General features: G+C 39.2%; 2 protein-coding genes across 2 annotated transcripts in view; one reads left to right on the forward strand and one right to left on the reverse strand.

Moving 5' to 3' along the window:
* Positions 1 to 344: 344 nt before the first annotated feature.
* Positions 345 to 23,068, forward strand: LOC137391710 (unconventional myosin-Ic-like). Its single transcript, XM_068078240.1, has 21 exons — positions 345 to 481; positions 1,115 to 1,251; positions 2,175 to 2,290; positions 2,864 to 3,062; positions 6,642 to 6,722; positions 7,335 to 7,613; positions 7,891 to 8,004; positions 8,597 to 8,668; positions 10,050 to 10,169; positions 14,255 to 14,428; positions 15,032 to 15,112; positions 15,223 to 15,360; positions 16,342 to 16,656; positions 17,359 to 17,558; positions 18,029 to 18,259; positions 18,570 to 18,729; positions 18,977 to 19,151; positions 19,270 to 19,373; positions 19,562 to 19,700; positions 22,025 to 22,196; positions 22,493 to 23,068. Exons 2-21 carry the CDS (start codon positions 1,126 to 1,128, stop codon positions 22,614 to 22,616), a joined length of 3,120 nt encoding a protein of 1,039 aa, XP_067934341.1. The 5' UTR covers positions 345 to 481; positions 1,115 to 1,125; the 3' UTR covers positions 22,617 to 23,068.
* Positions 23,069 to 23,084: 16 nt separating this feature from the next.
* LOC137391711 (uncharacterized) overlaps positions 23,085 to 25,083 on the reverse strand; it is a 34,613-nt gene continuing 32,614 nt past the window's right edge. The window contains 3 exon segments of the mRNA XM_068078241.1: positions 23,085 to 23,523; positions 24,106 to 24,270; positions 24,674 to 24,807. Coding sequence (XP_067934342.1) covers positions 23,085 to 23,523; positions 24,106 to 24,270; positions 24,674 to 24,807 — 738 coding nt within the window.

Genomic DNA, 25,083 nt, shown 5'->3' on the forward strand with positions numbered 1-25,083 from the left:
CTAGACTAGTTGTATAGAGTAGCCTGCTTTTTATCGCTCTCTATGATTGACAGGAGGCTGCATTGTTAGCAACATTATCTAAGTATTCTCTCACCTGTTTTCATAAATATCACCAGCTAATGAGAGCTTAGCAAAACCATGCAGACAGTACCGTACTCCGAGCCTATCACAACTTATAAAATGTCCATCCCATTTTTAATGTGTCAACATTTTCTTTTATCAGTTGAACCAGTCCATGGCAATAAACCTTCTAGCATTCCGGAGGATAAGCCTCTGACTAAGGCCATTATGCGATTATGTGTGTGCGATAGCCGGCGAGCAGAGACGGGCAATCAGTGACGCATGAACTAGTCGGAGTTGTGTGAATGCACATAGTATCTCTATTCACTGTTTTACTGTAGCTCATGGCGAGAAAAGGTGGGGTGTGAGGACTCTGCTCGCTCAACAGGTTATTCTTTCTTCAACCCGTCTAAGGACACAAGTAAGTCTGTAAGATTTACTAGTACTAGGGCACAGGTAGGTCTGTAAGATATTAAAGTAGAAATTGATTGAATTTGAAAGTTTCCCTCTTTTTCTTTGCTTTTTGATGATTCCTAGATACAAGTGACTCTTAGCTAGAGGTGGTACCAGTAGCTGTGCTATGTAGTAGATAGAGTGCATCATGGCTAGCATATAGTTGGCTGATTGTCTAGCAGCTGCTGTGTTTGTATATACTTAAGAAGTGAGCTGATTGTGTGGTGCATCCATACAGTTCAGTACTTATACGCAGAGCCTTTGCATTACGCTGAATGTAAACAGGTTAGGGAGCATGGATAGGCTTGACTGTTTACAGGTAGACTGGAAAAGGCAGTTTTGTGTTTCCTATTTCGAGGCTAGTCATGCGTGATCACCCATTGTGTAATATTCTTATGCTCTATTGTTTCTTTTACAATGGAGAGCACTTTGGTATAGCAGTTTCTAGTTCAGACAGAGTTACATTCACGAGGTTCACAACTCGCATCTAACCTACATTTACAGCGATTTTAAGGTCCAACTACTAAACTTTCGCATTGCTATTCTCCCATAACCAATAGTACATTGCACAAAATTCACTTCTGTATCACTTTTTCTTTAGGACCTGGAGTAATGGAAGCTGCCCTTCTTGAACGAGATAAAATAGGAGTGCAAGACTTTGTCTTACTCCACGATCATCTCAGCTTGGATGAGTTCCTTTCCAACCTTGAGAAGCGTTTCAAACATGATCTCATTTACGTAAGTTAGCTGCGGTTGGCTCAATAGCACCCTCCTTCCTTCCTGCCCTATACAAATTCATCTAGCCCCACCTTTTCCCCCTACAAACTGAGACACGCGTATTCTCCGGCAACCCCTTCTTGCCCTACAATCTGAGAGACATGGATTCTTCTAGCCCCCATTTTTTGTTCTTGCCCTGTGAGCCAAGAGAAGTATATTATCCCCGCACTTTCTCGAACAGCAAGCTTCCAGGCAATGATATTGTAAGTACAGGTTTGAAGAGCAAAGATAACTACTGCTGGTTGTCATCATTGACTGCTGCAGACAAGCCGCTTACGTAGGTGTGTCAGTAGTCATCCTTTTGCTGAGCGTTACCTGGAGTCGATTGTTTATTATGCTCTCAAACCTCGCCAGCCCCGCTTTTGACATGATAAAGCGCTTGGATGGGTGAGAGGAAGAATTGCTGGTGGTCATCCTTGACCCTATCAGTAGACTTGAGGGCTCATGCAGTTGTTACTCTTGCATGGCTAAATTTTATCAGCATGGCCTGGAGCTCATCTGACAGTTAGAAGTAGTCTTCTATATACCTTTACAAGGTGATACTTCTTAAAAGCGCTCAGTTCTTTGCATTTCAGTTGTGACTCCGCAATAGCTAGTATACCATCAGTACTTGGCATTTCAGTTGTGACTCCGCAATAGCTAGTATACCATCAGTACTTGGCATTTCAGTTGTGACTCCACAATAGCTAGTATACCATCAGTACTTGGCATTTCAGTTGTTACTCCGCAATAGCTAGTGTGCCTTCAGTACTTGGCATTTCAGTTGTGACTCCGCAATAGCTAGTGTACCATCAGTACTTGGCATTTCAGTTGTGACTCCGCAATAGCTAGTGTACCATCAGTATTTGGCATTTTATGTAGATGACTGGTAATATCTATTTTAGACCTACATTGGTCCAGTCCTGGTTTCAGTCAATCCATACAAAGAGCTGTCGATATACTCAGCTGAGGTTATGGATCTCTACAGAAGTGAGGACTTTTATGAGCTGCCCCCTCATGTGTAAGTTTTTGCCGTAGATCATAAGGCTGTTTAGGCATGTTGAATGAGGACTCTGTTGTTGGGCCTGTGTATTTAAAATTGCTGGCGTGCCAGTGCCTATAAACAAAGTCTTGTCATGAACTTAACCTTGGCTGGCCTGCAGTTTCATCATGCGTCAGTCATTACTCAGCTTCTCACAGTAAATTATCAGTTGGCACGCCTGTGTAAGTGCCTGTGCAAGCATTCATCATCTTTAAACATCCTGACATGAGAGCTGAGAGTGAGAGGGTGAATAGGCTGGTGTCATGAAACATTAATGTGTTGAGCTGGTGATTCATGCGGTGTGGAGGTGACTTCCACCCGTGTGCTGGTTTTGTAGAGATAAGTGACTCTTCCTCTAGTCTCCTACGCTTGACACCGTTTAGGGACTTAGGATTAGCGAATGCTACCTTACCTTATCTGTTTTGTTTGCCAATGAGGCAAAAGCTTCTCTTTTGTCTGGCGGTGTGTGGGTGAGCGATGGGACACTTGATAGACATGGCGAGTATCGAATTGTCTCTGTAATAGGAAACAATCTTTTTTATTTTTTTGCAGGTTCGCTCTTTCTGATGCTGCATACCGGTATATGATAGACGAAAATCGTGACCAGTGTGTTTTGATATCTGGCGAGTCGGGTGCCGGGAAGACCGAGGCGAGTAAGAAGATACTGCAATACATAGCCAAGGCTAGTCGGCATTCAAAAGAAGTGGAGGATGTCAAGGAAAGACTGCTCGAAAGCAACCCACTGCTAGAGGTCAGTCATTGCTTCTGTCTCACTCATGACTCACTTGAATGTTTATTCCAGTCAGAGACAGATCATGCATTTCATTTATGAAGAAACTAGTATTTGTGCAATGAGGAGGGTGTAAACAGCTTAGTCACTGATGAGGGATGAATATAAGTGATACTATCAATTGACCTTTTGCTTCTGCATGGCTAGAATGAAACCATTTATCATTCGATAGCACTCTCAAAATGTATTCTGTATCAGATGCGCTGAGCTGCTCCGTAAACAAATTAATGAACATCATAATCTGACTTTTGGAACAAACTTGATTAATTTATTGAGATTGGTTCAAACGTTTTACAGCTCGACGCAGAGGGTATTACATCTTGTATGTATTTCATTACCGTTGTATATATTTCATATACATAATATTAAAGCTCTCACATATTGGAGGTCAGTAAGTAGTGGGCATGCGCAAACATGTGCTTATTGTGAGTGAAGTCTGTTTGAAGAGGAAGCAAAAATAAATTTACTCGGGATGTTTTTTAAGCTTGTTATGGTGAGTCTTACAGCATTTTCAGTAAGACATCGTTGTAACTTCTACATAGTCTAGTCTGTCTAAACCTTTGTGCAATGGCGAGTGAAGCTCCTACGCTATATGGCCAGTTTTTCCCATAAATTTTACATGATCCAGGAACTTTATCTCTCGCTTTTATATCCCCTGCACTGCGCTGCGAAATGTATGTTAACCAGGCTTTATAATGGTCAGTTGTTAACCAGGCTTTATAATGGTCAGTTGTTAACCAGGCTTTATAATGGTCAGAACACAAAGAGCTGGTAATTCATTGATGCCATTTGCAAATCTCGAAAGTTATGAATCCCAAAGGATGCAAGGGCCGAAGCCTTCATGTGGGTTATTAGGAAAGTGTTCAGTTAAGACTGCTCATTACCCTGAATCTAACATCCTACACGGTGCCATACACGGTGCCTTACACGGTGCCCTACACGGTGCCATACACGGTGCCCCTAAATGGTGCTCTACACACAGCCCTACACCATGCCCTATATGGTGCGCTTAGTGCAACTGCTCTAAAGATATTGTACTACTCAGCTTATATCCATCTGAATATTAGCAGTTCATGAGAACATGCCGATGTATTTTCACTTGAACCAGACTAGTGACAGGCAGTTAGTTGTCCACGAATCTCTGTGCTCACTTTCACCCTTTGTAATGCTCTACTTACACAGGAATTAATATGCCACAAATTTTATTAGAATTGTTTTTGTAAAGGGGTGAAAATGGAAATAAGATAATTTTAAAATCATTTTATGGCGCTCCAAGATAAAAAGGGGTGTTTGTCTCGTATAGGTAGTTTACCATTCGTTCCTATTAACCTTCCGATTAGCTATTGGCAATAGTATGGAAAATATTCAAACGCAAACCTAATTCTTTTAGGCATGTCACTGATAGGCCAACTGTTAAAATTTCAAACCATTTTGGTCAAACACACTGAATGGTATTTGGATATAGTGCACTAGCTATTGCTCTTTCTGGGCTTCTGTGACAAGTTAAATAAACTGACCGTTCCAGGATTGTTATCTGCCGAGTGTGTCTTATTGAGTAATCACATTCCTTCCACGCTGCTGAGCGTCAATCATAGTTTTAGCTACAGGTATGCTTCAACAAACAACGTGGAATTTGGGCAAATATCTCTCTTGACATAAGAAGTAATTTTCAGCATACCATTTCCCAAGCTTGTCAAGTGTTACAGTTTTGTAAATCAGTACATTTGCATATGGTTCTTTTTTACATACTCTGACCCTACTATCTTCTCTACCTTCAACTCCTTTAGTAAATCATGATCGCGGGATGACTGATCCACTTGTATCAGTGTAGGTTGTCAACTAATTACCTCTCTAGTAGCACTCCGTACCAATAAGTGTTTCACTGGGAGCCTATCGTTACTAATAAACATACTCTGTATATATGTACATATACATGCATGCATGCTGTATTACTTGTACATACTCTGTATATATGTACATGTATGTGTACTGTATTACTTGTACATACTCTGCATATACCTACATATACATGTATGTGTACTGTATTACTTGTACATACTCTGTATATACATACATGTATGTGTACTGTATTACTTGTACATATTCTGTATATACCTACATATACATGTATGTGTACTGTATTACTTGTACATTCTCTGTATATACCTACATATACATGTATGTGTACTGTATTACTTGTACATACTCTGTATATACGTACATATACATGTATGTGTACTGTATTACTTGTACATACTCTGTATATACGTACATATACATGTATGTGTACTGTATTACTTGTCATTTCATTTATCTAATTACATAACAGAAGACTAAAAGCTTCAGAGTGATTTCTCTGTTGGCTTCCGTAATGATCTTCAATACGTGTTACTGGCTGGCAAGTTGTAGTAATTCAGAGTAGTGTTGCCATCCAATATAATATGAACAGTTTAATATTAATAGTTTAATAATCAGTTTATTGATTTGCTCTCTGCCGGAATATGAAATGTTTTACATTTATCACACGCAAGGAAACTGTTGGTTTATTGAAATTGTACTGTCGCACAGCTGCAGTTTGTGTAACCTGGACAACTAATAAACAAATACTGACGTTACAAGTTTGCTATTATGATAGCTGAAACTCGGTTTGTCAGTTTATATTAGTTCTGCGCATGAGTACTTCTTTGCCAACAAGTTTTTCAGGTATCGGGTTTGTTGATACGGGTTTTATGTCTAAAATTTCCAAACATTAGACATATACATGTATATTAAAATTTACAATGCAATTATAATTCTATTCAATTTATTTATTATTTTTTACTATTTCCTATCGACCGATATTCGTGCTCGCAGCATTAACAGGCAGGTTGTTAAACAGTGCTTAGAGCTCAGGGCGCAATAGACCGAGTTTTTGTCCACTCTACTCGACGGACTCGTGTACCAAAACCCGAACTCGCAAGTCTAAACCCAAACCTGCAAGATCGAAATGCTCAAAATTTCTATTCCCCGGAAGCGGAGAGAAGGTAAACTCATAAACTCGCTAGTTTAACAAGTTTTATTACCCGTGCCCAGCACTAGTTTATAGACATGAACCCGGCACTTGTGAGTAGACTTTGCCTTATGACTGATGCAGTCATCATATGAAAGCTGCTTAGATCAACCATAATATACTCTACAGAGTTATGAGTCAGCCACTTATAAGCACTCCATTATTCCTGGCTAGTTCATAGTTCATACCCATTCCATATCCCTCTGACTCATTATGATTAGTAAAAGGTGGCTCAGTAAGAGCTTGTCTTCCATCCTATTGGTTACTCAGACCACTGGGCAGCTGGTGGCCGGCTCTTGGAATACTTTTTAGTTTCAACGGTATGAGTCAGGCAGACGTTTGTTTCCTGTGTGGCCGCAAAAGTACAATATCCTCCTGATGCTAATATTTTCAAGGGTCCAGTTCTAGAACAAGTTTACGTATGGTGAGCTGGCTCAGTCTTAAAACTATGCAAAACTGTTTGCATATACTGTTGCCTTCTTTGATTGTAGGCCTTTGGAAATGCGAAGACAAACAGAAATGACAATTCCAGTAGATTTGGAAAGTACATGGACATTCAATTTGATTTCCAGGTACGGTGATTCATCTGTTCTACAGCTGGTGACTTGTCTTGGGTTTTGGACAGCTCTATAAGGATTTTAGAGTGATCTTGTTCACTCAATACTGTCGCAAGTGTCTTTTGTTTAGTTGTTGGCAGCCATGTAGTTAGTACAAGAATAGTTCGAGCTTTACTGCATCTCTATTGTTATATGAAATAAAGTGTGCTAGGTGGCTGTAAAGAAGGAATCTTTGGAACTTTCAGTCGTGATTATTTTGTCAATATAATTAGTAACCTGATGAGATCCTATGGAGGAATTGTTCTACAGACCCTTTTATAGAGGGGGATTGTCCCACAGACCCTTCTATAGCTGGGGATTGTCCTACAGACCCTTCTATAGGGGGAGATTGTCCCACAGACTCTTCTATAGCGGGGGACTGTCTCACAGACCCTTCTATGGCGGGGGACTGTCCTACAGGCTCTTCGATGACGGGAGATTGTCCTACATGCCCTTCTGTAGCAGGGATTATTCCACAGACCCATCTATAGCGGGGATTATCCCATAGATTCTTCTATATCCGTGATTGTCTCACAGACCCCTCTGTCGCATGAATAAACATTGAAAGTTTGCCATGTTTGTGTGCAGGGTATACCAGTTGGAGGTCATATCCTTAACTATCTCCTGGAAAAGTCGAGAGTAGTAAGGCATGTGGGGGGTGAGAGGAACTTTCATATATTCTACGAGCTGCTCAACTCTGGTGATGTCGTTCTTCTGGAAAAGCTCTGCCTATCTTCTGATCCTCATGACTATTTCTATCTCAAGCAGGGTGGGGTAGGCTCCGAGACCACAGTTCACGACAACAACATGTTTAAGGTGGTCAAGCATGCCTTAGATGTCTGCGATTTTGGTCAAGACCAGCAGCAGGTATTGCACCATTTCCTTATTTATTTCCAATGCGTGCCATTTGGTAAATTCTAATTTATTGGGGTCTTCGTGCATAACCTTTAATATATTCAAGCTGCGGCTCTTTTATCCTTCATTTGCATACCGTTTATGCCCTTAATGCTATGCAAAGATGCCTGAGGGATTGGCATTGTATGACATACGCCATAGTTGCTTGACATCATATGAATGTTGCCTCCCGTACACAATATCTTGTAGACTATCTGTATTTGCGCCTAAATAAACCTCCATATTGCAGGACCTGTTCGCGATAGTGGCCTGTGTGCTACACCTGGGCAACCTCACCTTTGTGCAGGAGCGCGGCAGCAGAACTCAGATACCCGATGAGAAATGTATTTCAATTATATGCAAGGTGGGTCACTTGTTCAGGATAGCTATCATCGAAATCCAAGCTGATAAGGAGCTAGTAGTTTTAGATTGTATCACCACTGTGGCATTTGTTAGCTTAAGCAAAGAACACTTAATAGTGATTGCCTCATGCGGCATGCTAAATGTATTTGGTGTTTCTATTCAGTGATAGTACAGTCACAAACAGGTTTATTAGCTCACCGTTTTGAGCTTGTCGATATATCTCAATTGTTTCGCTGAATGACGCATATTTCTTTGAACTCTTATTGACTGGAGGCACAAAATGTAACATCATATATAAAAAATATATGAAAAACATTTTGGCAACAAATCAACTAGTGCTAGTTTCAGCTTTTTGTAAAAGCACTAACATAGTCTTGATTATTTGAGTCACTTCTGTCACATGTCACTTCTGTCATGTGTCACTTCTGTCACATGTCACTTCTGTCACATGTCACTTCTGTCACATTCTGTGATTCAATATAATATCACTCCGTGTTTCAGTATCATGTCACTCTGTCACTACCGTGTCACTCCTTATACAGTATTAAAAGAAAAATGTGAATACATACATGTATATGATTTGGTACTTGCAGTTGCTTGGATGTGAAGAGAACCTGCTCTACACTGCACTGCTCAATCGGACTGTGCCTGCCAAAGATGATGAGGTATGAACTCACTGAAACTCTCATGAAATTATGCTAAGGGCCGGTGAGCTGCCCCCCTGGGTGCTTTAAAGCAAGGCATCAGGGGCTGGTTTTGCTATGTAATGCATTAATCTTGCACATATTCTAATTGCAGGCTTTTTGGCATGCCATAACAGTTGTCAGGGCAGCGTTAAGGATGGGTGGAGGGCAGACCAGCCCTAGCATACCCGTACTTCACCTGAAGTTTTTTTTATAAAAAAATTGTTTGGTAGAGCATTTTCACTATTGATGCAAGTTTATATAGTTCTGTGTGGTGGTTATTATAGTATATTCCTATTTTCTGTTACTTTAGTTTCTTTTATCGATTTGAGCAGAAGTTGGCACATAGAAGGTTGTATCAGGGTATATCCTGTGGCCTGTCAGCGATTTGCTTATATTAAACGTATTGAGTAAAAGACGACGTCGAGTGCATATCTACTATCTAGGCAACGGTGGACTATAACCATCTTTTCCTCAAATGCAAATGATCATTTGGCATTTGATTATTGGGAGTCTAAAATTACTTGTTTCAATAATTTTTTTCAATGATTTCAACAAAGTGAATTGATTTCAACATCGGACTTATGCACTTACCAAATAATAAGAAACAAGATAAATCGGAAAAACCACGTCGCTGTCATTTGTAGCGGGTTATGTACTTGAGATATGCTGTTGTGTTAGATAATCCATATTTTATACAGAACTTTGCATAATCTTAAATATTTTGTCACGGTTTTACATCCTTTTAGGAGTGTCTATCCAAAGACGTGGCAAATCCTTTTGGCTGAAACGGTTTCTCATCTGGTTTTATTGCAACTATCTCACTTCTGCCACTCTGTTCTAGTAGCACATGATATTGTACATAGTTTACCATGTCATGTACCTAGTTTGACATGTCATATGGCATATTCTGACACTGGCACCTGTTCCCTTGAGTCATTTAATGGGCCTATCATCTGTGCTTCATGCATTACGTATACATGTTTGCCTTTCACGGATACATGCTCAACTCGCATATATACTTGTACGCTCCTCACATCTACCTGTACGCTCCTTCAGATACCTTCTCTTATATTTTTACGTATAAGACAAACTTTTCATTTTACCATAGCTTTTTTTATATGATTTTACTAGACATTGTCCACTATTTTAAGGTTTTTAACAAATTCGCCCTATGGTTACTATCGATATCTCCTGATAAGGTAAATTTGGAATGAAGTGCACGGTGAAATGATGCTGACTTATACATTGTATAAGTCATACTTATACTTAAGTTATACTTATATACTCACTTTTATATTGTATACTACATATAAAGTAGAGCTAAGAACGACAATGCATGAAGGCTGCTGCTCTGATGTAGATCAAGACTCCACTGTCCGTTGAGCAGGCCTATCAGGCGAGGGATGCTCTTGCTAAGGCTGTGTATGACAGGATGTTCACATGGCTCGTGCACAGGATAAATGATTCACTGATGAGCCAGGTTAGTCATGGCCGCCAAGTGTTTTGCTGTCAGAGATATTGGCCATGTTCCATATTCCTCTGTGCGCCGCCATGTTCCATATCCCTCTGGGCACCTCCATGTCCCCAACACTTCTGGTCACAGCCATATTCCATACCTCTCTGGGCACCTCCTTATTCCATACCTCTCTGGGCACTTCCATGTTCCATACCCCTCTGGCACCTCCATGTTCCATACCCCTCTGGCACCTCCAGGTTCCATACCCCTCTGGGCACCTCCATGTTCCATACCCCTCTGGGCATCTCCATGTTCCATACCCTTCTGGGCACCTCCATGTTCCATACCCCTCTGGGCACCTCCATGTTCCATACCCTTCTGGGCACCTCCATGTTCCATACCCTTCTGGGCACCTCCATGTTCCATACCCCTCTGGGCATCTCTATGTTCCATACCACTCTGGGCACCCCCATGCTTCAAACCCCTCTAGCAACATTGTGGTATGTCATGTTTGGCTTATTATCCCTAATTGCTCAGATGTGCATGAGAATGAATGGTGCCAGTTTCAAATGACTTATTGTGAGGCAGTCAGGCTTGGTCTCCCCAGGCTTGTTATTGATAGGCCTTGCGCTCGCACCACTTGTGAGCTTGTACTTGCTGTTGGTACAATGGCTAGGAAGCGGCAAGGAAGGGCAGTGTGGTGACTCAACGCTGACTAGGCACTTCTATGACTCATATTTTGGCAATATATGTAACTGTTTAATGCTAGTTAATCTTTTGCTCATTACCAGCTGTCAGCTTGGACTGCTACCCACTTTAAACCATAACTGTCACGAACAACTTTTATCGTTGTTCCTAGGTAAATCAGACACGCTAATTCCGATTTTGTACTCAAAATAAAGATTAGTCCACTAACCTTCAAAGTCATTTAGGCTTTTTTAAAGCGTTTCAATATCCGTTTCGAAAACAACACAATCTGCATTACAAGCTTCGCCCATAAATATGTGACGAAACCTAGCTTTTTCAGGAACGGAAGTTAGGAATGTTTAGTCCGATTTAGAATAATAGAGATGGGTGTCTTAAAACCCATTATTATCTAAATCCAGCCTGTAAAATAATTTCAGATTTTTTTGAAAGGTATATAAACTATTTAAAATTGCTCGTAGCTTGTTACATGACGTTTAAATGGGCTGGACACCGAGGAAAATGAGCTCAAAAAGTGCGGTTTTATCACGAACTAGCGTTGTTATCGCGTTTTTTTAAATATGCAATGTTAAATAGCTCATCTACCTTTCAGAAAAGACTGATATTATTTTTAAGGCTGAATTTAGATATTAATGGATTTTAAAACACCCATATCTATTATTCTAAATCGGTCTAAACATCCCTACGTAACTTCTGTTACTAAAAAGCTAGATTACGTCGCGTATTTATGGGCGGAGCTTGTTATGCCGATCGTGTTGTTTTCAAGACCGATATTGAAACGCTGTAAAAAAGCCTTCATTACTCTGAAAGTTAGTGGACTAATCTTTATTTTGAGTACAAAATTGGAATCAGCGTGTTTGATTCACCTAGTAAATACAATAAAAGTTGTTCGTGACAGTTATGGTTTAAACTGACAAGGATTACGCTGTAGCATAGCATTAGCTGCGCATAGATAAGTTCACACTGGATGCTGTGTACAGTGGAATGCTGATCAGACTACACTGCGGTAGACCTATATGTTGCCAGAATAATGTTGTCAGAACAACTACGTAGTTTTAATACTAATCTAGACTTTAATTATGACCACAAGTGCAGCACAAAATTTGTGTAGGTCAAGGTCATTGTAGTGACTGGTATTTGGAATTAATAATTTTCTTTTGACCAGGACTCACATTTAGCTTATGGCAGAACAGATGATTTCACAAAAAGCTATTTAATATGATCAGCTAGGAGACTAGCAAGCGACTGTCCACAACACAAATTTGAAAAAAAAAATGTCGATACATTAGAACATGGATAAAAATATAGCAACAATCTGAGAAAATATTGCTCCTAGAAGAATGTCAGCTTCGGAAGATTGACCTGATTGTGTCAAAAACTAACTGTATCGTCTCAGAGGAATAAATATGATCGACATTTTTCAGTCGCATGAAGCCGAGTCACGTGGCGTTGCTACCAACCTTGAAGACACCATTTACATGACTCCTACTGTTATTTCTTTTATGTTCATCAACACACAGAATGAGATGCCATGGATTGGGTTAAAGATCCACTTTGTTAAGTCATTTGGACCAACTAACAAATATAACAACTTTACATATTACAAAGATCTATATTTTTGAAGATCGATCAAGTTATGGTCATGAACAGTTGGTGAATGACATATTTTACCCTCTACCTGTGTATCGAATTGGTCTACCGATTGGGTACAAACAAGCTTGTGTAGTGCAACGAGCTTATGTTCAAAGCGACAGGCTTGCATCTACTGCGAGAGGCTAGGATCTACTGGGCTGTTGTTGACACTGAAAAATGTAGTCGGTTTACCAGCCGGCTTTTAGGGCTGATGGAGATGATTTTTATTACAAATTCTGGTGAGGGCGATAGTTGGGCTACTTCCTTCTCTCAATGGAACTATACAGGGTAGTTGACAGCTCCTCATTCTCTAACATGAGGATATAATACATATTAATACATGCCAGGCATATTAATACATGCCCTCTATGTTTATGACTGATACCTCTTAATCACCATTGCTGCTGTGATCTAGACAATAAGATTTGTCAGAATCTGATCAGTTCATGAACTGTAATTGCTTTTGGGGCTGTGAATTACTGAACCCTTGATTCAATTGCATTAAACTGGCCTTGATCTGCATATAGTCCTAAGGCAGTAATGGTAGCATTTTGACATTTTACTCATGGATGACTTCACCAATTTTGTAAAATACTTGAGATCTGATATCAGGGTGCCCCTCGAGCAGTCTGTGTCAAAATGGTATATGTTACACTAACTCTGAACTCTTATGGTATATGTTGCACTAACTCTAAACTGTTATGGCATATGTTACACTGACTCTAAACTCTTATGGCATATGTTACACTAACTCTGAACTCTTATGGTATACGTTACACTGACTCTAAACTGTTATGGTATATGTTACACTAACTCTGAACTCTTATGGTATATGTTACACTAACTCTAAACTGTTATGGTATATGTTACACTAACTCTAAACTGTTATAGTATATGTTACACTAACTCTGAACTCTTATGGTATATGTTACCAAACTCTAAACTGTTATGGTATATGTTGCACTGACTCTAAACTCTTATGGTATATGTTACACAAACTCTAAACTGTTATGGTATGCGTTACACTAACTCTAAACTCTTATGGTATATGTTACACTGACTCTAAACTCTTATGGTATGCGTTACACTAACTCTAAACTCTTATAGTATATGTTACACTAACTCTAAACTCTTATGGTATATGTTACACAAACTCTAAACTCTTATGGTATATGTTACACTAACTCTAAACTGTTATGGTATATGTTACACTAACTCTGAACTCTTATGGTATATGTTACACAAACTCTAAACTGTTATGGTATATGTTGCACTGACTCTAAACTCTTATGGTATATGTTACACAAACTCTAAACTGTTATGGTATATGTTACACTAACTCTGAGCTCTTATAGTATATGTTGCACTAACTCTAAACTCTTATGGTATATGTTACGCTGACTCCAAACTCTTATGGTATATGTTACACTGACTCTAAACTCTTATGGCATATGTTACACTAACTCTAAACTCTTATGGTATATGTTACACCTCTAACTCTAAACTCTTCTTTATTGACAATTTATAAAAATACAGCAATAATGCGTGATGTTGATATGATTGCGTATTATTTTTCCTCGTCTGTTTTTAATAATCATGGTTTTGAGGATTTAACTGACATGACTACTTGATTCCAGGTGTTATATTGCTGTAACTAACCGAGGTCCCTGTAAGTTGAGCTCACAGACACAAGCTGATAAGGTGTATAGAGAAGCATAGATAAACAGCCAAAGCATAGTAATATATGAATTTTGCAATTTATATGCTTGCAGAAAAAAGAAAGAAAGATGTTATTTGGCCTACTTGATATATATGGCTTTGAGATATTTGAGAGTAACGGCTTTGAGCAGTTCTGCATAAACTACTGCAATGAGAAGTTGCAGCAACTCTTCATAGAGCTAACCCTCAAGTCTGAGCAAGAGGAGTACCTACGAGAAGGCATAGAGGTATATGTTTGCTCCTTACAGTAGGAACCGACAATTCCTATGTTGATCATAACCTTGTCATTGAGCTAGGGTTTTTTAGGCTAGAGGTAGGATATGAGGTTAGAGGTAGGATATGAGGCTAGAGGTAGGATATGAGGCTAGAGGTAGGATAAGAGGCTAGAGGTAGGATATGAGGCTAGAGGTAGGATATGAGGCCAGAGGTAGGATTTGGGACAGGGACTAGGTTAGTTACATACATTGCACAATAGACTACCAACTGAGGCTTGATTGTTATCCGCTGTTTTATGACCTCAGGCATTGACATTCTCTTCTCAAGACTGGCACAGTCTAGATTCAGTAGTTTTGTAGGTCTAGAAGGGTATTACACCCTGTACTATAAGGCCATCTGTAACATGCCATAAGGCCAGCTGTAACATGACATAAGGCCAGCTGTAACATGACATAAGGCCAGCTGTAACATGCCATAAGGCCAGCTGTAACATGCCTTAAGGCCAGCTGTAACATGCCATTAACTAGCCTATGTGTAATTCCAACTGAGCTGACTTCATCTTGTGAATCAAGAAATAATCAATTTAAGCTTTATGTTTGACCTTGTTCATGCAGTGGGAGCCAGTAGAGTACTTCAACAACAAGATTATCTGTGACCTCATCGATTCCAAGCCAATGGGAATGATCGCTATCATGGTGGGTACTCGTTTTACTTGCTAAGCATCATGCTAGATACTACTGGCCTATGCGCTGACTCTTCTCGCCAACCCACTGATATAGTGTCTGATATATTATGTGGTGCCCAGGATGAGGAATGCGTGAGACCTGGTGAAGCTACAGATGAAACCTTTTTGACAAAAATGAGTGACAACATTGGCAAGCATGATCACTTCACTTCATATGAATGCACAGATAAGACTACAAAGAAGACAATCAGTCGGACAGTAAGTTTCTCATTATCTGGTGCAGACAACTCCTTTATATACGTATAGCGATATTTCCTAGTCAACCGGCCAAGCTTCCATCGCATAAAACAAACATTAACTAGTTTGGCATGTGTACTTAAATGGTTAAACTATGCCAAGCATGCAATGCTATAGAAATCAGTGTAGGAAATGTATCAAGAGAGTAACAAGTAGAGGTAACGTGTATTGCATGAGACACACCCGTGTATTGCATGAGACACACCCGTGTATTGCATGAGACACACCCGTGTATTGCATGAGACACACCCGTGTATTGCATGAGACACACCCGTGTATTGCATGAGACACACCCGTGTATTGCATGAGACACACCCGTGTATTGCATGAGACACACCCGTGTATTGCATGAGACACACCCGGGTATTGCATGAGACACACCAGCCAATTTCTCTTTATGCTGCAATAGCTTCTCACTTGCCATATATTACTCCTGTCAAGGTGAAAGGCCTGGAATATACACAATAGATTCCTCAAGCGGTTAGCCCACCTTCCATGTCCTGTTTGTTGAATTTTTAGCAACTATTCATTCTTGTTTAGTTCCTTTAGAATACTGAACAGTAAAGGTTATTTTTTTTATCAAGGTTTGGTAACTGCTTTATAGCTCATCCCAAGTTGCCTTGAGAATCTTTTTTATTTGAAATAAATTAAACACTGAATAGTGGTTAAAATATAGAGTGATGCAAGAAATGGTGATATTTATAAATTTGAATAAAAACAGGGTGTCTGACGAAAAGGGCTTTTTATTAGAAGGATTATGTAACAGAATTGTGTCCGTGTCAACTAAATGCAAATCACCTTTCACCTATTTCATTGAAGTGATAATGCAGATAGGTATTATGCAGTGAGTTTTTGGGAAACATGCCGGTATGAATAACAGGCTTTGTAGTGAGATTGTTCATGGCTTAAGCATTGTAACTAGCTATAGAATTACTTGCATAGGAATTCAGGCTAAAGCACTATGCGGGAGACGTGACGTACTCGGTGAGTGGGTTCCTCGAGAAGAACAACGACCTATTGTACAGAGACCTGAAGAAAGTGATGACACAGACAAGCAACTCCGTCACCTTAGACATGTTTAATAAAGAAGAACTTGAAATCAAGAAACGGCCCGAATCTGCTGCCACTTCATTCAAGCAGTCGCTCAGTAAGCTCATGAATATTCTCATGTCGAAGGAGCCCTCATATGTTCGCTGCGTCAAGCCCAATGACAGCAAACGCTCATCCATATTTAGCCGGTCGATCGTCGAGCATCAGGTATGTGAAGGGGTGGGCTTGTAGCGACCTTTAGAGATTTGGTAGAGCTGGTCGTGAGGCTTGTATCGTAACTGTATGTGGCACAGCTTATCATTTCTCACCCAGAGACACACCATACTCTGCTAGATACCATTTAATTTGTGGATAACAGCTAATCTTTTGCGTACACACTTAGAACTGAGCAATTTGTTAAAGATTGGAAAAAAGTTGATTTAAATATAATATGTTATTATCAGATCTTGTCACACTCAACAGTAAACTTGCAAAAAAACCTGCTAGCTTTTTGTCTCCAGCATATTGATATATTGCATAAGTATTTATATTCTTGTCATTGATATAAACTGGTATACCTTGTACAGCTTTTCGTTGCAGTCTAAATTAAGATTAAATGAGAAGACAACTCTCAATTTTTGTGCTAATTTTTGTAAAAGTATAAAAAACAAAAGAACGTTACAGCTCAAGGGTTTAATTATAATACAAATGAGCTTTTTGAACCTACAATAGTAGTGGATCACAAGCCTTTGGCAAGTTTTGAAAAAAGGTAGTTTCGATCCCAAGGTTTTGAAAAAAAGTAGTTTTGATCCCAAGGTTTTGAGGTCTAGCCAGGTATTACACACTGCTGTTGGCATCACATTCTATCTCCTTCTATTTTAAGGATTCTTACATTGCAGAACAACTAAAGCCAAAATCTATGATTTGTAGGTAAAATATCTTGGTTTAATGGAGAACCTGCGAGTGCGAAGAGCGGGGTTTGCATATAGGCGCCCTCACCGATTCTTTCTGCAAAGATACAAATCGTTATGTCCGGCGACTTGGCCACATTTTTCCGGTTCAGACAGGGATGGTGTGCAGACCCTGGTCAATCATCTTAATTATGAGGAAGAAGACTACAGACTTGGAATGTATGTTTCATTTCCAGTTATTTACCGTGCAATCTTTTGATAATTGTCATGAGTGCTATCTGTTTCTTTTGACACTAATGTAACCAAAGCCTACATTCAAACATATTTACAACTCATGCATATCAAGGTGCACATGAGATTATGGACGTTGCTACTCGGTATGAGAGACATTTACAGATTGATTTATTTTACTAAAACAATTTACTAGAAATCGCTCAAGCCATTGGAATCCATGATGGTTTCTAACGACGCTCAATAACGTAGGACTGTACATGTCATACTCATCTACCTATACTCAATGATGTAGGGCTGTACGTGTCATACTCACCTACCTATACTCAATGATGTAGGACTGTACATGTCATACTCCCCTACCCATACTCAATGATGTAGGACTGTACATGTCTATTCACCTACCTATACTCAATGATGTAGGGCTGTACGTGCCATTCTCGTCTGCCTGTTTGCAGTTCAAAGATTTTCATCCGACTTCCAAAGGTACTTTTTGCAACAGAGGAGCTTCTACAAGCCCGAAAACACCAGCTTGCCACCAGCATACAGGCCAAGTACAAAGGCTTCTATACTCGCAAGAATTTCCTTCGAATGCGAGTCGCTGTGATTATGATTGCCAAGCACTGGCGAAGAGTGATGGCACGGCGGTTGCTTGAGAAACGAAAGTGGGCTGTGCAAGTCATCAGAAAGTAAGATTATTTGTGCGAATATTTTGTGTTTGCTGTGATGTTATGAGGTATGGTCAGCTCTGGTAAAGCGGCGGCAACTTACTATGTACATTCTAACAAGTGCATCGCTGCCAAAGAGCTCTGCGAAGGTTGTGCAAGAAAGAAGTACCATTTAGAGATGTGAAAGTGACTCCTCGGTTCTAATATTTTAGCAAATACGCTTATCAGTGTTAAGAATTCCTAATTCCGGCGCATCACAAATTGACATAGATATTGGAGATGGTGGAGATATTAGCTTTGTCGATACATTGTTTGTGGTTACTTTCGTTAGGTATATAAAGGGCTTCATGCTGAGGAATGAACCAGAGTGTGAAGAGAACAGAGGCTTTATCCACTTCACTCGTTACAACTATCTGACTAGGCTACGAGACAATCTACCAAAATCCGTCTTAGACAAAAATTGGCCAGCTGCACCGAGACTGGTGCAAGAGGCAAGTGGAATTTAGTTGGTGTGAACATGCTCTTTTAGTTGCTGCAAGAGATTCTTGGTGTTTACGACAGCCTAATAGAAACACTTACTGCAAACTTTCAGTTCCTATTCAGCATAGTTGCATTGAAATGAATATCCGCTACAATAGTATGTATTATTGCCTTGTTTTCATCAGTGTCTGTTAAGTAATGCTACACAACAAAAAACTTATTGAGCAAAGTGGAAAATGGGAAGGTAAATGTTTTTAGGCAAATGATTATATGAGGGAGTTATATATGTCAAACATGGTGCGACGGTATTGCACGGCAATGAGTCCAGAAAAAAAAGCTCGCATGGAAGAAAAGGTGGTGGCTGAAACAATTTTTAAAGACAAAAAATCATCTTATCCTGCGAGCATACGACAGCCCTTTCATCACTTCACAGGTACTCACAGGTACTCCCAACTAACTAGAAATAACTATCAGTACTTGTGATAGGGTTGAGGATCTGAGACAGGTTTCATTGTCACAGAGATTGCAATTAACAAGTGTTTATGCTTTAGTGACGCAGATACCAGGCTTGCAAGGCATCACTGGCCTCAATCAGCTGCACACTCAAGTCTTCTCTAAACTTTCTAAAAAGCTAGATCCACCCGAGGAGATAGTTGTGAGTATTAATACAGATATTCATAGATGTTCAGAGATACGTTCATGTACAATTCTTAGCTTTATCTTGCACCACAGTTTCTAAAAACACCTTTCGCTTAGTTTCTGTCAAGGGATTGCTCTGTGGTATTACTAGGGTTATCTAAGTAGCAGTCTTGTAGACTTCAGCACTAACTTCTGATATTGCAGTACGCGTGCCCTGCCACCAAATTTGACAGGAATGGCTACAAGAACCGTGATAGATTGTTCATGCTAGCAAACAACGCAATTTATCTTGTGGCTGAAAAGAAGGAAATCAAGGATGTCATCCTCTTTAACAGTCTCAAAAGTAAGTACAATAAGACGGTAAGTAACCTTCTGTATGAGAGAGCAATCAGTTGTATTCTAACAGTAACCTTCTGTATGACGGAGCTATCAGTTGTATTCTAATAGTAACCTTCTGTATGACAGAGCTATCAGTTGTATTCTAATAGTAACCTTCTGTATGACAGAGCTATCAGTTGTATCCTAATAGTAACCTTCTGTATGACAGAGCTATCAGTTGTATTCTAACTTTAATCTTCTGTATGACAGAGCTATCAGTTGTATTCGAATAGTAACCTTCTGTATGACAGAGCTATCAGTTGTATTCTAACAGTAACCTTCTGTATGACAGAGCTATCAGTTGTATTCTAACAGTAACCTTCTGTATGACAGAGCTATCAGTTGTATTCTAACTTTAATCTTCTGTATGACAGAGCTATCAGTTGTATTCTAACTTTAACCTTCTGTATGAGAGAGCAATCAGTTGTATTCTAACAGTAACCTTCTGTATGACAGAGCTATCAGTTGTATTCTAACTTTAACGTTCTGTATGACAGAGCTATCAGTTGTATCCTAACAGTAACCTTCTGTATGACAGAGCTATCAGTTGTATTCTAACAGTAACCTTCTGTATGAGAGAGCTATCAGTTGTATCCTAACAGTAACCTTCTGTGTGACAGAGCTATCAGTTGTATTCTAACTTTAACCTTCTGTATGAGAGAGCTATCAGTTGTATTCTAACAGTAACCTTCTGTATGACAGAGCTATCAGTTGTATTCTAACTTTAACGTTCTGTATGACAGAGCTATCAGTTGTATCCTAACAGTAACCTTCTGTATGACAGAGCTATCAGTTGTATTCTAACAGTAACCTTCTGTATGAGAGAGCTATCAGTTGTATCCTAACAGTAACCTTCTGTATGACAGAGCTATCAGTTGTATTCTAACTTTAACCTTCTGTATGAGAGAGCTATCAGTTGTATTCTAACTTTAACCTTCTGTATGAGAGAGCAATCAGTTGTATTCTAACAGTAACCTTCTGTATGACAGAGCTATCAGTTGTATTCTAACTTTAACCTTCTGTATGACAGAGCTATCAGTTGTATTCTAATAGTAACCTTCTGTATGACAGAGCTATCAGTTGTATCCTAATAGTAACCTTCTGTATGACAGAGCTATCAGTTGTATTCTAACTTTAATCTTCTGTATGACAGAGCTATCAGTTGTATCCTAATAGTAACCTTCTGTATGACAGAGCCATCAGTTGTATTCTAACTTTAATCTTCTGTATGACAGAGCTATCAGTTGTATTCTAACTTTAACCTTCTGTATGAGAGAGCAATCAGTTGTATTCTAACAGTAACCTTCTGTATGAGAGAGCTATCAGTTGTATCCTAACAGTAACCTTCTGTATGACAGAGCTATCAGTTGTATTCTAACTTTAACCTTCTGTATGAGAGAGCTATCAGTTGTATTCTAACAGTAACCTTCTGTATGACAGAGCTATCAGTTGTATTCTAACTTTAACGTTCTGTATGACAGAGCTATCAGTTGTATCCTAACAGTAACCTTCTGTATGACAGAGCTATCAGTTGTATTCTAACAGTAACCTTCTGTATGAGAGAGCTATCAGTTGTATCCTAACAGTAACCTTCTGTATGACAGAGCTATCAGTTGTATTCTAACTTTAACCTTCTGTATGAGAGAGCAATCAGTTGTATTCTAACAGTAACCTTCTGTATGACAGAGCTATCAGTTGTATTCTAATAGTAACCTTCTGTATGACAGAGCTATCAGTTGTATTCTAATAGTAACCTTCTGTATGACAGAGCTATCAGTTGTATCCTAATAGTAACCTTCTGTATGACAGAGCTATCAGTTGTATTCTAACTTTAATCTTCTGTATGACAGAGCTATCAGTTGTATCCTAATAGTAACCTTCTGTATGACAGAGCCATCAGTTGTATTCTAATAGTAACCTTCTGTATGACAGAGGTATCTGTTGTATCCTAATAGTAACCTTCTGTATGACAGAGCTATCAGTTGTATTCTAACTTTAACCTTCTGTATGAGAGAGCAATCAGTTGTATTCTAACAGTAACCTTCTGTATGACAGAGCTATCAGTTGTATTCTAATAGTAACCTTCTGTATGACAGAGCTATCAGTTGTATTCTAACAGTAACCTTCTGTATGACAGAGCTATCAGTTGTATTCTAACTTTAACCTTCTGTATGACAGAGCTATCAGTTGTATTCTAACCAACCATAAGAATAATTAGTCATACTAATCTGCATGAACTGCCCAAGTTTTTGTGATGTGAATGCGCTAACAAGGTAATTTGATTTGTAGGTATCTCAGTCAGCCCTTTTGGAGACAATATTTTAGTACTACATCTGCATCCCAATGATTATGGGGTGAAAGGAGATGTGATACTGCAGACGCCAAACGTCTTTGAAACTTGTACGAAAATCGCTAATCAAGTGAAAAATCCTGAGCTGATTAACATCATCAGCAAAGGAGTGTAAGTATTCACGGACGCAGGTCATGTCCTACACTGCCCTTGACAGCCAGATAATTATGCGCTAGTTTACCTACATTGTTGAGCTGGGGGTCAAGGTAAGTTGAAGGGTCACCAAATTCATATCATGAAGTTTCAACAGAGAAGCATACTGTCAGGGCTTTAAGGGAAAATGCACTGTCAGGTTCTACAGCAAGATTTCTATAGATGTAGTTGAGGTAAATGTGTCTGTCACAATCTAAGAGTAGATTTGTCAGTTGTTAATTACCATGTGAACTCGCTCCCTTTTATCTTTGCAGTTTGGTGTGCATAAAACACTCACTAAAGACTGGCAAGGAAGGAATGATCGAGTTTTCTGAAGGCCCTATAGCCAAAACGACAAAAGGAAAAAATGGACACTTGTGTGTCATTTCCTCCGCGTAATACCTATTGCTCCACACATGCATTTTACTGGCCTACACTTTTTCATGACTTACTAACTTTGGAATTTTTTGTATAATTGGCAAGAAATATCCGAGCCACATCTTACGCATTGTTCTTTCTTATTCTTGTTCAATTCAATCCTGCCTGTTGTGATCCTGAGATGTTCCCTTTATTCTTCTTACACATTTACTGTCTGTATTCATTCCATCACCAGCACAACTTATTCAATTTTCTGTCTAGAATACTGGACAAGCTAATTTAGACATTATTTTTTTAGTCTTTTTCTTTTTGAACATCTTTCTTTTTGATTAGGGCTGAATTTATAAAGAAATGTTATTTATATGTTGCAGAAATAGAGTAGCTTTCTCTGCTTATTACAAAGTTTCTTACCTTTATGTCAACATTAATATATATATAACTTCGTCAGCTCATGCTTTCACTGCTGCCATGCGCTCTGAGAGTAAACATCTAATTAAAGAGTGTATCAGGCACATTTTGCTCACGAGACTCGCTAAATATAACTTCGTCAGCGTTTCTGTCAACTATAAATTCTACGCTGGTAGTAGATTGAACGGGTGGCTCCGTCTGCTCCTGCGGTTCCTCTAGGCAATATGTAGATGGCATTGCGCTCCCTAGTAGCTCTGAGCTCGGTGCTTCTACAGAAGTAGAAGCTTCCTCAGTGAAATGTGAGTTTCTTACGTAAACCGAATTGCTCTCTCTGTCTCGATAAACACCTTCTGCCATGCCAGCATTAGTCTGATCATAAAGCAGAGTATTTTTATCATTTGTTTTAAGGAGTATAATGGACTGCATTTTGGGCTGTCGGCTAGCATGCTCTCCTGTTGTTATTTCAAACCCTTCTCCTTCAATAATGATATCTTGAAGATCGAATGAGGAGTTATTCTCTCTACAAAATCATAAATAGCGAGTACTGGGTATGTAATGAGTGTGTAATGAATTACCTTCGATCTGAAAAGCTTGCAATAATGTTTCACTAAGAAAATTAAGAACAATTGAAAGGATTTGTTAGTCAATCACTAGTCAATTCAAGGGCTTTATTCGAGCGCTAGTCCCACTCTCATGAAAAGGTAAATAAGTAAGATGAGACGCTTTGATGAGCAAACAATTCCTTAGTCATTGGGTCAAGTTGAGAAATAATTTGAAACAGGTGGTCAATCAATCATTGACCAATTTTTCAAATCTCTTACTGTCAGATAGCATAATATAGCGCTATATCAATTAACTAATCATAGCTCAACAATCATGGTAGAAACAACGGAACAGTCATACAGTCGAAGGCTCACAGCTCATCTTACTGTTCAGTGATTGGCTGATGGCTGAACTCCATATCTTTCATCTAGTGATCATCTATTTACTCCCTCAAATATTCACAGACCAGCAAAGAATCTATGACTGGCCCTTTATTAATATTCTTATTGCTGTTCATGTGAGATATTTTTATAGCCTGTGAATAGACTGCAGGGCATACCTGTTGCTTTGGGCAGGAGCTTTTACATCAGCTTTTGAAGGAGTAGAAAGACTAAATGTTTCTATGCGTTCCACAGCTTTATGGTTAGTCTCAGTACCTATAAAGTCCATGTGATGAGTGTTTTCGACATGCCTTTTCAGATGATGCTTTTGTCGGAAGGAATATCTGTGAAAAAACGTGATCTATCTATACTATGTAAACTTTTTATGCAAAACCAACACAAGAGGCTGCTATTAGGCAGCAGAGCCAGTGTTCGAGAAACACGGATAACAGCAAATCTATAAAACAAAAAATTCTCATGCCTAGTTTTATCCACAAATTATTTAAACCTGCAACTCAATTACAGCTACAATTGAAACAATGAGCAGGCAACTCCGCGAGCAAGTGCTAACATCATCATCCAGATGGTAGAGATGCTATACTTGCTGTTGTCCTGCTTTACAAAAAGTTGTAATAGGCTAAGTGTGTGTCTCCAAAGAAGTGGATCACAAAGACAGCGGGTGTGATTATGTGATCAATAATCAAAGATTACAGAGACTTCGTAAGAACAACAACCAATCATACTTACCCGCATATCGAACAGGGAAAGTTGTTCATCTGACCATAGTGTGTCTTTAAATGTCCCCGACACATTCTCTCTGTCTTGAATCTAAAGGTGCAGTCATCAAATGTGCAACCATAAGGTCGTGACTTGTCATGAACCTTCAAAATAACTGATGCCAAGTTCAAATGCGTTAAGAGCTGGCAGTTATCACAAACCTACTCTTTAGAATTGAGGCTTTGCAGATATCCAACAACATCATACCACCACAGTCACCATTACCAACATGTTCGCATGTATTTCTCCATATAAAACAAACCAACATACTCGCATGTGTTTCTGTAGCAGAGAACAAACCAACATACTCGCATGTGTTTCTGTAGCAGAGAACGGACCAACATACTCGCATGTGTTTCTGTAGCAGAGAACAAACCAAC

Source organism: Watersipora subatra, chromosome 3 (genome assembly GCF_963576615.1).
Source record: "Watersipora subatra chromosome 3, tzWatSuba1.1, whole genome shotgun sequence".
Lineage (NCBI taxonomy): Eukaryota > Metazoa > Bryozoa > Gymnolaemata > Cheilostomatida > Watersiporidae > Watersipora > Watersipora subatra.